This window comes from Coprinopsis cinerea (assembly GCF_000182895.1).
Source record: "Coprinopsis cinerea okayama7#130 chromosome 4 map unlocalized cont3.4, whole genome shotgun sequence".
Taxonomy (NCBI): Eukaryota; Fungi; Basidiomycota; class Agaricomycetes; order Agaricales; family Psathyrellaceae; genus Coprinopsis; species Coprinopsis cinerea.
The window spans coordinates 3,166,833-3,179,699 of NW_003307541.1; the positions used below are offsets into that span (position 1 = coordinate 3,166,833).

General features: G+C 52.8%; 5 protein-coding genes across 5 annotated transcripts; 2 read left to right on the forward strand and 3 right to left on the reverse strand.

Moving 5' to 3' along the window:
* Positions 1–201: 201 nt before the first annotated feature.
* Positions 202–3,017, reverse strand: CC1G_14491 (other/FunK1 protein kinase; the record flags this gene model as incomplete). Its single annotated transcript, XM_002911447.1, has 6 exons — positions 202–806; positions 871–1,311; positions 2,300–2,315; positions 2,364–2,800; positions 2,866–2,955; positions 3,002–3,017. The coding sequence occupies 6 exons, from the start codon at positions 3,015–3,017 to the stop codon at positions 202–204; spliced, it is 1,605 nt and encodes a 534-aa protein (XP_002911493.1).
* Positions 3,018–3,526: 509 nt separating this feature from the next.
* Positions 3,527–4,990, forward strand: CC1G_08110 (hypothetical protein; the record flags this gene model as incomplete). Its single annotated transcript, XM_001836673.2, has 4 exons — positions 3,527–3,749; positions 3,816–4,036; positions 4,093–4,338; positions 4,403–4,990. 4 exons carry the CDS (start codon positions 3,527–3,529, stop codon positions 4,988–4,990), a joined length of 1,278 nt encoding a protein of 425 aa, XP_001836725.2.
* Positions 4,991–5,069: 79 nt separating this feature from the next.
* On the reverse strand, positions 5,070–6,471 carry CC1G_14492 (hypothetical protein; the record flags this gene model as incomplete). The annotated part of the gene is made up of 3 exons (XM_002911448.1): positions 5,070–5,507; positions 5,953–6,231; positions 6,286–6,471. 3 exons carry the CDS (start codon positions 6,469–6,471, stop codon positions 5,070–5,072), a joined length of 903 nt encoding a protein of 300 aa, XP_002911494.1.
* A 31-nt stretch (positions 6,472–6,502) lies between these two features.
* Positions 6,503–10,332, reverse strand: CC1G_14493 (hypothetical protein; the record flags this gene model as incomplete). Its single annotated transcript, XM_002911449.1, has 10 exons — positions 6,503–6,906; positions 6,965–7,719; positions 7,774–7,885; positions 7,938–8,129; positions 8,183–8,586; positions 8,642–8,787; positions 8,846–9,187; positions 9,238–9,651; positions 9,883–9,969; positions 10,027–10,332. 10 exons carry the CDS (start codon positions 10,330–10,332, stop codon positions 6,503–6,505), a joined length of 3,162 nt encoding a protein of 1,053 aa, XP_002911495.1.
* A 176-nt stretch (positions 10,333–10,508) lies between these two features.
* CC1G_08112 (hypothetical protein) lies at positions 10,509–12,760 on the forward strand (the record flags this gene model as incomplete). The annotated part of the gene is made up of 3 exons (XM_001836675.1): positions 10,509–11,011; positions 11,069–11,496; positions 11,550–12,760. The coding sequence occupies 3 exons, from the start codon at positions 10,509–10,511 to the stop codon at positions 12,758–12,760; spliced, it is 2,142 nt and encodes a 713-aa protein (XP_001836727.1).
* Between the last annotated feature and the right edge of the window lie 107 nt (positions 12,761–12,867).

Here is a 12,867-nt window from a genome sequence, read left to right on the forward strand (position 1 = left end):
AGTTTCGTTTGTGTTACCTATATTGCGATACCCACTTGTTCATGTCACTCCTAGCTATCCGAATTTTCAAGGCAAACTTTCCCTAGAAAAGGCCGGAGTATTCCCCGGGAGTGGGCAGCAGATCGCCCACCGTGTTCTCAGACAAAGTTGAAAGAGGCAGGAAGTAAATTAGACGCGCGTGTAGTCGGTCAGTCTACTACGCTAATCAACATTGGCCATGTACGGTGAACCCCGAAACTCAGACCACTGCCAATCGCGCGTCGACCCTTCAGCTTCATAGTCAATAAAGTACTTCTCAAATATGCGCAAGAGTTCCAGTTGCTTCTCCAAAGGAGCCTTCGTCCGGCCGTAGTTGAACGTATACTCCCTTCGAAGTTGATCAAAGGTTGACAGCAACGACTTCCATACCGCCGCTTTTCCTGGAGGAACGTCGTTGAGTAGAGTGGGATGGTCGTCGACCACGTCCACTAGGATGTGGGGCGCGAGCCCCACCCAGCCCCACTTCGAAAGGTACACGTCAAAATGAGAGCCTTTGAGCCAATCCGGTTGCCAGCAACAGTAGGTCACCAGGCACCAGAGACGCTTGACTTGTCCCTCTGTACTCCTCAATAGCTCGAGTGCCATGAAAGGTTTGGTTCCCATGCGCTCGAAGCCCGCCTTCTTGGGGGAGAGATCTCCGGGGTCCATGGTTGTCGCCAAATCAAAACCGTTTAGGACTGCCTGGTTGCCCGTTTCCGGACGCCGCATGAGGTTCGACATGCTGATATCGCCATGCGCGATTCCGAGTTGCCATAGCAAGAAATGACCTAGAGGATGAAAGAAACATACTTCAGCTGCATTAATCCTCGGATTGTAATGAGTACTTGCAACGGATGAGCTGCCATATGGCGCGACAGTAATCGTCTGGCGCGAGGCCATCGATATTAACGGTAACCAGCCACTCGGCAGCAAGTACTGTTGGGACCCGAGCACCTTCAGAAGGGATGTTCAGGAAGTTTCGGATATGGCCAGTAGAAAAGTCGTCGAATTGGGCCCAGCATTTGACGCGAGGAAGGTGGTCGACGTCTTTCTTGTGTTCGCCGAGGTGTTGCGCCCTCTTCATTGCCGTATCGATGATCTCTCCCTCGCTCTGCCTGACCACTTCACGCCACAGAAATTTGCCAAAGATTGGTTTGGCAGTCGGAGGTACATCGTGGTGAGTCGTTCGAGAACTAGCAGATTTCGGTGATGTGTTGGTGTGTTTCGCATGAGGGACCAGTTCTCCCTTAACTGAGCGTCGGCCTTTCAATCCCCAGCGGCCCACAGTACCATCTGGAAACGCGTGTGGAATTGTCTTTCCGTCAACTTCAATGTCCAATTGGCAGTGCTTTCAGTACATTTACCCATGTTATATGGCATACCTGACGGTGCAAAAAGCCCATGTTGATGGCTTGACCTGACCAGCTGACAGAATGTACTCCCCATGTATAATGGGTCACCTGGCAGGTCACCTGACCCAACTTCCAAGGTATTTCAAAGGGATTTGGTGTGCCTTGGAGTATGGGTCAGCTGGCTGCTCAGCTGACCCATGTCTTCAGGACAGTAGTTACACGAGTTCCTCAATCCAACGGCTAAAGAGCGTGCGATTTCCACAGAGGGATAATCTCGCCCGGGTGGATTGCCCCAACGTCCGATGCTCGATAGAGTTGGTCTCACTCAGGTTGAACAAAGGTTAGCCGCCTCGAGGCAGTCTCTAGCGGATATCGAGCCACGGGGGCAGTGCATGCAGGCCAGATTATCCCTGAGCGGAAATTGCACGCCATCTAGCTATCGGTTTGAAAGGATTATTCCCGTTGTGTTATGCGTTCGATGAAGAGCTTATAAAGGTGAGAAAATTTACAGGGTTCAGAGGGAGACGATTGATGAACGAAATGGCGTGGACAGACGATGCAAACCTGGGAGGGATTTAGGAGACGAGGAGGAGAGACAGATGTCATTGATGTCATTGGAGGAGGAAACGGTGAAATGACATTGGTGGTCAGCACACCATCTATAGGGAAAGCCAATAGGAGTTGTTATTATTTATGTTCAACCTCGAACGGTAGTTAAGAGTTATCACGGCTGTCCAACTCGTCCTGCAGCAGTGAAATGTAGTCTGTAAGGCGACGTCTACAATCCATCAGCCCCTGAATAGCCAACTTCTCCTGCAAGTAACACTGCAACAATGCCTCCCTACACCTTTTACGGACCTCAACCAATGTGACATCCCCATTTGGAAGCCCTTTGTGCTCCAAATCAATGTCTACCTCACTTGACATACGTGGCACATCCTCAGCCTGGAAGATATCAGCAAAGAAAACATAGTAGCAAGTGATGACACATACCTGGGTAGCAATGTTGACTGAATGAACCCCCTGCATGGAGTCTTCATCAACAAAGTAGTCCATAGCCAGATGTGCTGTGTCCTGCGTGGGGGAGCCGTGCTCGGCGGGAGCTCCCCCACCCACACCTTGGGAGCTGCCCACAGCGTAGTCAGCTGCTGCCTCTGCAGTATCGTATCCCACACCATCATATCCCACATCCTCCAAGGCCAACCCTCCAGCCTCCTTCAATGGGCTGCTCCCTGTGTCGTACTCTGCCCCCAACTCCGCGGTGTCGACGTCTGGGCCATCATCATCCAGATCCTCAGATGCGAACCCTATAGCCCGCTTCAATGGACTGCTACCCACATCATACTCTGCACCCAACTCCGCGGTATCAATCTCGTGGGCATCTTCGAGGTGTTTAGTCGACGACTTAGCGGTAGTGTCATCGCTGTTTCCTATCCAGCCGTTGTGAGCGTCTAACGTTGTAGTAACCAGGACGAATAAAGCAAAAGGTGCGTACCTGATGTAGCCGCTCTACCCTCAGGAACGGTTTCTTCGTCCCTCCCCTGCTGTCCTGAGATGACGCGTTGCCTTCGCTTCTGGCCGCGCGCTAAAGCAGGTGAGGTTACGGTCACCTAAGAAGTTAAAATACATACTGTTGGTCCTTGTCATTCTCAACCAGTGTGAATCGTCTCGACGTCGATGGAAGGTGATGGTAAGCGCGATAGGGAACGCTTCGACGATAGGAAATGAGAAGAGAGATGGGGGAGGAGCCGGGGTGTTAAGCTGGTATGTTTCCTTGCGTCACAGGGGCCCGAGGATTGTCCGCGCACACGAAGCGAAGATATCCCATGCGCGGAAACGTGGACGGCGCTTGAATGGCTCCATCGCCGCGTAGGCGTGTACAATTCACTACGATTCGATCTCACCAACCCCGATTCACTACGATTCGATCTCACCAACCCCATACTTGAAAAGCTTCCGCGGCGTGCGCGATTGGATCTCACCAAACACGCATGTGCAAAAGCTTCCGCGGCGTGACGATTGCATCTCGAGAATTAGGTGCGCGAGAACCTTCCGCGGGAAGTACTCTAGTTTTCTTCAGCCATGAGAATAGCACCCACAGAACCTGACCTGAACTTGTAGATCTTACAGCTCTATCCTGTGGCGGTCAAGCGGCAATGTCATCATCACCTCCCAGAGTTTTGGAAGGAGACGATGAGCTTCTCCCTTCATTTTCCCTGGTCTACCAGGCGTCTTCTGCGCTTGGGCGGATGATACAAGGTATCCGCACGGGTGTGCCTTACAAACACAACGACGACGATGGGGTCACAGCCAATCCAATCCTGAGGGCTGCTCTTTGGCAAGCAGCCTACGTAATCGAGAAGGCTTACCGACGACGATGTAAGTTATATTTGAATACCCTTCCGTGCAATGCTGCAACTCATAGTACACCCCCTATTTATCTAGATCGTGTTCCTTGGACGGCGAAGGACTACAGCACGCGACTCACTCCTCGCCAGGATGGCCGGAATATCATCCGCGAGGAGGCGCTGATGAAGGAATTCCCCCCCGGAGTTGACCTCCAAGGCATTGACCCAACGCCAGAGGTTCTTCCTACAACGATCATCGATGCAGATGATCGTATTCTGTTTTGTTACCTTCCAAGCTGCGTCTCACCGGAGATGATGGTACGTACTTCAACCTACACTTTTGCGGACTACCGGATGGCTGACTGTTTCCTCAGAAGATCCTCGATGCCAGCGTTGGGACGTTGGGTACGACCGAGGATGGTCTCTTGGATAAGAAGAGGAAGGCGAGAAACGCGGACCAGGCCCGCTTGGAGAGGGAGAGAGCAAAAGGGAAGGGCAAACAGCACGCTGGCGATCAGGAAAGGCCCACCGCGAATTGGAGGGAGTCACCGGACCTGTTCAGGAAGGGCAACTGTACCATGATTCCGGGCGTTCTGACCTTTTCGCCAGCATGGTGGGCTGTCGGTCATGAGGCATGTCCTCCCCCATTTCGTATCCGCGCAAATTGTGACGGCCTCCTGACAGAACCAGCTTCCTGGACCTGCAGCGACTGTAAAACCAGTGAACGGAGAAGGACGAGCGTTTCTACGCAATATCACCCTTGCATCGGCGCTCGTGGGGGCAATACTGTCGCAAATCAATCTGGACCTTTTCGAGAAAGGAATGGCGGTTATGGCGGAGCTGTATGGAAACATGGAACTGACGAAAGACCATGCCATCGTTGCCCAGGTCATCGAGATATGGTTTTCCCCTTTCAGCTCTGCCTCTCTCATCGTCAACCGGGAAACGCCCATCCACCGCGATACAAGTGGTCCGATGGAGGGGATGGAAATGGTGGTCACAGGGGGAAACTACTCGAATGGAAGGTTCTTGACCCCCTCGTTCAATCGTAGCTGGGTTTACAACCCGGGCTGTGTCGTCGCTTTGATGGGCAAGCTTGTACCTCACGGCGTTCCACACGTCGACGGTGAACGTTATTGCATCGCGTACTTCTGGCGGCAACGGCTATTCGAGGCCGCGGGTGTAGACTTCCCACATCCACCCAAGACTGCTGCACATTTCCATGGGGTTCCAACACCACTTTCCTGGTATAGAGATCCTGTAACGGCTTAGAAGCTCGAGTTGTGGAATATCATGACGTTTCGATCTGTTTTGATTTGCCTTTGGGGGCCGTGAATACAAAGTTAATCTATTAAGACCGTTTGAGTTGGATTCTCAGCCCAACAACCCTCACAAGTGCCTTCGCAATGTCCTCATCCACTTGGTCCCGCTCTTCCACCAATGTGTCGATCGCCGCCCTTAATTCGGCAGTGGTCTTGAGTCGAAGCGACCCGCGGGTTATTGAGTTTGGCTGCTCGTTCCACCAGGCCCTAAAGGTCAAATAATACCTTTGGGAAGCAGTCATTGGGGGAACCGGCCCCTCCCACCAGCGATAACCCACGTCGAAATCCAGCAACCCATCGGGGATTCCGTTGCGAAAGACGGTGAGGAGCAGGCTATCCGCGGAAGTAATGCTGTCCCTCACGTCCTCTGCTAAAGGAGTCCAACCGGTCGATGCGGACAGGAGAGCCGGGCAGGGAGGTGTGCATCCTGCAGCAATGGCATTGAGCAGGATGGTAAGTTGGGTGTTCTGGTACGCAGGTGTGAGTATTCGAATAGCAGATCATGTAGATGACGTACGAACTCAAGTATTAGCCCGTTGGCGAAGGCGTCCTTTCGAGCGTCGCTCAAGGGAAAGTTCCGCGCTAGCCAGTGTAGACAATGTGCAGTGCGACGGTCCAGATGCGCAAGCAATGATTCCCATTCCGGTTGTGACAGTAGAAAAGGGACACAGAGCAGAGGAGGAGTAGACATTTGGTAATCTACGCAGTGAGTTCGCACAATCTGCGAAGACGAAAGTCCAATTCGTTGATTCTTATCTTCCCCAGCTGAAGCTGATTCTCCGCTGTAGATAGCAGCCGTTGTGCCTCCTCCTTTGCTTCGATTATTTCCAAAAGTTCTATTTCTTGAGGGCGGGGAAAATTGGGGTCATTTGCCGCGGGTGGTGGGACAAGCCGGTATTTCTCCGCGCGAACATCGGCAGGGTAAAGTCGGTCTAGGTCTTCCATGTCATCTTGAGACTTCGGGGCTTCGGACTGCCGTGAGGGGAAGTCAACCCACCATGCGCGCGGTGGGTCGCTGGGCGTTGGGGGAAGTGAGGTACCAAGGTTGTATGCGAGAGCCTCCACCACCAGCTCGTCTTCCAAGAGTCCCGTCGCAGTTGCTTGGACGATAAGACCAAACGCGGGTGGTAGACACAAGTCCTTCCAACCCCACGAGGTGATGTAGCAGGCGATTAGCCACGATGTAATAATCTATGAGCCGCGGGTCAACGAATCCGCGTTTGGCTGAACTCGGGTTTAACTCACCAATTCAAATTCAACACAGCGGATGAACGTGCCCATGTGCCCCTCCCTCGAAATCCTTTCACCGTCGACCATTAGCGCTTGAAGGATGTGGAGGCAGCGCGACATGTGGAGGGTAATAAGACCTCCGCGGTCCACTCTGATATCGTCTGTTTCGCTCATGTTGGGGATAGGGAAAGGGTTAGACATTGTCGGTGATTGATACATGGTCAAGACGTGGCTAATCACTAGAGGAGCTGAATCCGTCGGATCCGGAGGTACTTGACGGACCCATAGAGCATCGTTGAGAAGACCCAGAAGATTCGGTGGCTGATGCGGGAGTACCGCTTCGACTCTCACCACCCACGGTCATGGCGATCGCGCGCTCGGTGGCTTCTTCCAGGTCCTTGAGCTTCGTTGTGAATCGTTCTCGTGCATATCTGCCGAGATTCCTCCACAACTCCGCTTGGCGTGATGCATATGCCATATGACCTGACCCAGACACTTGAGTTCGCCTTGTATCCCACTCTGAAGCTTTGAAATCAAAGAAGCGCGGTACCCATCCCGCTTCGCGGAGGAGAAACTGAAACTCCTCCTCCCGGCGAAGGTATTTCTCGCGCGATCTCATCCAGTTGACACGATATACTGATTAGGAAAGTGTTAATGGGATGTGACGCCAGAGGTAAGCAGCAGAAAACCTTACGTTCATCCAAGTAGAGCGTCCTATCAGCAAGGTTGCCAGTTGGAACGCCCCAGATCCATGATAGGTGGGTGGAACTTTGCCCTCGTGCATTAGGGTCTGCGATCGCTGTACTGATCTTCAAATCCTCAGGGCGGATCGGACGATACTTCAGCAGGGTGTCCGAGGAGGTGCCTAGACGACCAAGGGCCCACCTAGCCTGCTCGTAGTGATTGACATGGAGGCGGAGTTCGTCTCGAGAGCCCTTGACGATGCCGTAGGATCTCGTCTTGGACTTCTTCGTTTTAGCACCGCGTACCAGAGACCGATAGAGGTACGATAGGCGACCTATTGTATCACGAATCGACTCCAGTTTGCTGTTAGCCTGAGCAACGCGCATTGACCGTTCCTTTCTCCTCACCGCGGAAAGAGATTTGGGCCAGTCATGCACCGCGGATGGTAGGGGAATAGGGACCTCTTCAGGGTTTGTGTCAGATACTTCGTCCTGGTATTCGGAGCTGGCGTCCGGATCGCGATCCATTTCATCGTCAGACCCTGCGTCTACCTCACCATCGCCACCAGGGACCTCTATGGAAAGTGAGACCGTGTTCGTGGACAAGGAAAACGAAGTCAGATCGATCCCTGGAAAGAGACTTTCCGCATCCTTGTGGAAGGTCTCTATTGATGTAGTTAGGTCTTGACGGCGCCTCGCAATTTCCAGTTTCTGCTTGGGGGTTGTATGATTTCTGAATTTTCGCACCAGGCGTTTAACTTCGGTTCTGTTTTTCCCTAAGTCGCACCTAAGCACTCAGGTTCATCAAATGCACACGTACTGTTTTTCCTGGATGTCTATCCCAGATGAAATCCAACTCGTCACGCCCAACCCTTCCCCCGACACACGCTCTTTATCCATCAAGTCCGCTTCTACTGCCGCGCGTTTAGGAACTACAGAGATGTGAGATTTAGATGTATGCATTGGGAGAAGGGGAAGGAATACCCTTATCCAATTTGGAATTCAATATATCCATCGCCTTGAAGTCCTTCAGTCGTTTAGCTTTAGCATCGTCGAGTTCGGCCCCCCATTGAGCCATCTGAGTCTTCGTAACTGCCGAGGAGATTGCGGTATACCTTTCCAACGCCTCCTCTGCTTGCTCCTTGGCCTTGGGTAGATCTCTGCAAATGGAGGATACTCCAAACGGTGTCATCTTTTATATCACAGGCATGGATAACCCGATAACTCACCAATGCCGGTCATCTTCTTCCAGTTGCTATCCGAGGCTCCAGCGTCGAGAGTCTCTGCTCGATGGGAACTCGACATGGTCCTAGTCGGACCTGCAAGCTTGTTCATGGGGACCCATAACGGCTCCAAAATTTCCCCACTCTTCGTTCCGGCGCCAGAAACAAATGACGGGGCGAACCTCGCGTAGCATTCAGGTCGATGGCCATGAACGTGCCAAAGCCCAATAGCATTCACGATCACCAACCCCGGCGGGAGCTGAAGGTCAGGTTTCCGGTACTGCTTGATACGAGTCAAGAAATTAATGCAATACTGGCAGTTGATGTCGTAGACAAGGAGGACCCAACGGACCCCATCCAGGCGAGCCATTTTCAAAGCTTTCAACCAGGCATAATCCATGTTGATCTGACTGATCCACCGTCACTATACCTTCTACAAATCAGCGGAGGTTGGAATACACGAACCGTTCACCCTTTTGAAAATCAACCATCGCCCCCGGCACAAAGCAACCATGCCTCATGCAAGCAATCGCTCCAATACCCGTAACATCACATCCCTTCAACGCTTTCCACTTGTCAGCAATGGCGCGATGCTCGTGACATGTTGACGTCTGAAACATGAATAGTCATTGGGATAAACCGAGCATTACGGGGGACCAAAACCCAAACCTGTTTGTCCTCGGTCGCTGATTTGATGTGTGCGGCATAGGCCGTTCGCTCCGTCATGAATCCGGTCCCAGAGGTGATCCACACGTCCTTGTTCGCCGCTCGTTGCCTTTGATGAACGCAAGAGAAATTCCCGTCAGCGACAAAGCTGCGAAGCTTGAGGCTGTCGGGAAGTTCATCCCATTCCTCCTCGGGGACGTTCACCCCTTTCTGAGGACATGCTGAGCAAAAAAGCGCGAGGTCACCATCCGCGGGGACCTGGTCCCCATGCCCAAAGCCAAACCATTTCAGATTCTTCAAATGGATCCACTGCCTCCCCATCCGCGCAAGCTCGCGATATCGGTTCTACCATTCCCGCTGAGTTCCTATCAGTCCAAGAATGGGGAAACACTTACAGGGACAGTTTGAGGGAACGCCTTGTTGGTGACTCTCCGAAGCTTTGCGAAATAATGATAGGTAGAGCTATGACACTCTACCTGGTTCATGTGATAGTCGTCCAGCAGCTCGAAGGTCGCCACAGTTCGGACGGTCTTTACCGACGCCGGGTACAACCGCATGTCCAGGAATTGGCGGGTTTCCGATGAGTGTCCAGGGCAGCCGCATACATGGAAAAGAACATGATGTACCCCATTGGTATGCATCACGATCACTACACGGTCATCCACAATCTGCCTTCCATGAGGTTTGGCGCCGAATGAAAAATCTTCCTCGTTCAACCATGGCCTCGGTTCCCCGGGTTCGCCTTCCTTATCGTCGAGGTCGTCGTCTTCATCCGTCCAGTAGTCTTCGTCGTCAACATCATCGCCCTCCTGAAAGAAGCCTTGAGGAAATGGACATGATTCCCCCCCGTGTCCAAGTGATATCACCACGCCAACCTGCCACAGCCACGCGGGGTTCCAATGTGTTTCGTCCCACCTCTCCACTCGATGCAAGGGAAGATCCCGGTGCTTCTCCCTCATACACACCCTGCAGAGCTCCCGAGAGCCAAAGCACTCCAGGCACCGCCAAACGGAATCCCCGCCCCCACATTCCACACACACCATGTTACTCTTCCTTTCTCGTTCCAAAAGGGCACTCAGGAATTGTCCTTTGTAAGGAATCCAATCAGCCATGAAGTCGTGTTGGGACTAAGAGGCCAAGGTGGGTCAGGGCAAATGGTAAACCCTGTAGAATGAAGTACGCACAGCAGTTTTCTTCTTTCCTGAAGATGCAAAGGAGGGTGGGGAGATACGTGGGGGCGTCCTTTGCCCAAGGGTTGGGTCTACCAGATTGGAGCCTCCTGTCCCATGGGGGGAGAGCCGAGGAAGCTTCACCTTCTTGCGCGGGGGACCCGAGCTCGATCCTTTCACAGAGAGCCTTCGGGCACCCTTCCTGCGTGGAGTCCTATACACGGGTCTGGATTGCACAACATAGCCCCTAGATGTCTGCTTCACAGTGACCCGAGCTGGTACTATATCGTCTTCACAGACCGGTTTTCTAGATCGCCCCATGATGAGTTGGATCAAGGGCCTCGGGTAAGATATTTCCCAGTAACGCAGAAGACTGAGAATGAATTTATGTGTGGTCGATTTAAGACTGAGAATGAAATACATACTTAATAGCTGCCGACAGCACGGTTCTCGAATAGCACTGAAGTCCCCATATCTATCCATCTCTCATATCGACAATGGCTCGACAGAAATCCCGGAAAGTAAAGTTCAAACTCGCCCCTAATCACATCGACTATCTTTCGAAATGTCAGTCAGAGTGGTATACTGCTAAAGCGACCCGGTCCACCGCTCAATTCATCAGGAAGAAACGCCGTCGTATTGCAGGAATGCTGGAGGAAGTCTCTGGGGAGACCATGGGCTCGTCGACAAAGGCTTCGATCGAGGATGCCATTGCTTCCTGGTTCAAAGCAAACTGTAGGCCACGCGGAAGGGTCGCAAAGACGGGGACGAAGGCGCGCAGCGGTCGGGAGGTCTTTGCTCACAGGGAATGGAAGGCAATTGCAGAGCGAAAGCGAGAGTTGATGGAAGCGGCAAATTTTCAAGGGGACCAGCATATCGGATTCCATCAGCAGGCAGTTACGGAGCTATGGGGGAACTTACCAGATGAGCAAAAGGCAGCCTACCGGAGGGAGGCAGTGGAATGGGATAATGTCGCACCTCCACCGGAGATACAACTTCAGTAAGTGCCCTCGGTCGCTGTCGATATCCGTGGCAAGCCTAATATGGAATTTTCCAGTACTGCCGAAGGCGCTGCGGACCGATTACTTCAATTCACAGAGGACCTGTACCGCCAGAGCAACGTTCGACTATGGGGGATGATCATCTTCCGTGACAAGACCGGTTCCTTGGTGAAGCAGGTGATCGATTTCAATGATCGATTGGGTGAACATTGCCGATTGGATGTGGCCTTCCACGAGGAGTACGAGAAAATGGGATTCGAGAAGCTCTTCGATAAGTGGATGCGACCGGCGTATTCCTCTTCCAGCGAGACTCCACCACCCGCGGCTCCAACGAAGGCAACAAAGGACCTCGCGCGAGTAGACCTAGAGAAGAACAGTTATGGAGAACCAATCCTACCCAATATCGCGGAGTGCCCACCTGCGGAGACCAGCCACCGGAAGTGGATCACCAAAGTCTTCCGTGCCTATGTCTTTGATAGCTACAGTGAGTCGCCTTCCATACTTTACCGAGTGGCTGGTTACTGATTTTCCGCACAGGTGTCGCAACTGGTGGCTTGAAAAAGGACATCTCATGGACCAGGTTATTCTCCCACCTTCGACGGTTTGTGGATGAATCCTTTTGGCCAGAACGCTTCACGTCGGACTTGAAGGATCCTTCGATCATGAAATATGATGTCATCAAGGGGATCCTTGCGTTCTGGTATAACCGGCAGCTAGACGGAGCGGACCCAGTCTTCTCTTTTTCCCACTACGAAGATCCCAAGAAGGAAGGTACTTGGATTCCTAGGGTTCCCCGAGCCGTGATCGAGGACGATACCCCGGTGGAGGTGGAAGAGAGGGACAATGGTGCAAGGAGGAAGCGGGGAGGGGATAAGGGAAAGGCTATTCCAGCAGAGGCGAGAGCCAACAAGGGGAAGGGAAAGGCTGTGGCACCTCCAGTCGAAAGACCTGATTGGATGGAATCACCCCTGAAGCGAATCGGTAACGCCGTCATGGATGTGGGGGATTCTCCCCCTAGGAAGAAGAAGAAGCAGAAAAGGAAGAAGGAGAAGTCCGCGATGGCTAACGATAACGCCAATGGAGGGGACAAACGCAAAGGAGTTGATAGCGATGACGATTCGAGGAATGAGCAGGATGGCGATGGTAGTGGAGATCGTGATGGCGAAGGGCACGATGGTCGCGGAGGGAACAAACGTTCCAGGGAAAGGTTGGAAGCAAAGGGTAGGGCGAGCACCAGCGCCATCCGCAGCAAGGTTGAACCAGACGGCGACGATGTCGGGGTTGGCCGCGCCGACACAGATAACCCCGACGAAGCCCTAGACACCTCTGAAGACGACCCTAGGGACACCGCGAACGACGAACCCGAGGACGCCGCCAACGACGAACCCGAGGACGCCGCCAACGACGAACCCGAGGACGCCGCCAACGACGAACCCGAGGACACCGCCAACGACGAACCCGAGGACACCGCCAGCAAGGGACCTGAGAGCGCCCGCGGCAACCCACAGGATACTGTCCAAGGTCCCAAACCAATGGGCCGCCGGAGGAACATGCCGACGACATCAGTGGGATTGACCACGAGAGCGATGGCGAAATCATCCAAAGTCCAGACCCGCTCCGGCGGTCAGACCAAGGCAAATGCCACAGCCTCCTCATCCAGGCCACGAGCACAGCCTCGGCCGGTAGGTAAGAAGAAACAGGGAGACATTTTCGATTTGAAGGATTCACGCCAGAAGAATAGAAAATAGTAAAATATATATATATCATTGGAGATGTCAATAACTGTACTTACCTACCTATATCTACGAAATCATTCATTGGAGATGTCAATAACTGTACTTACCTACCTATATCT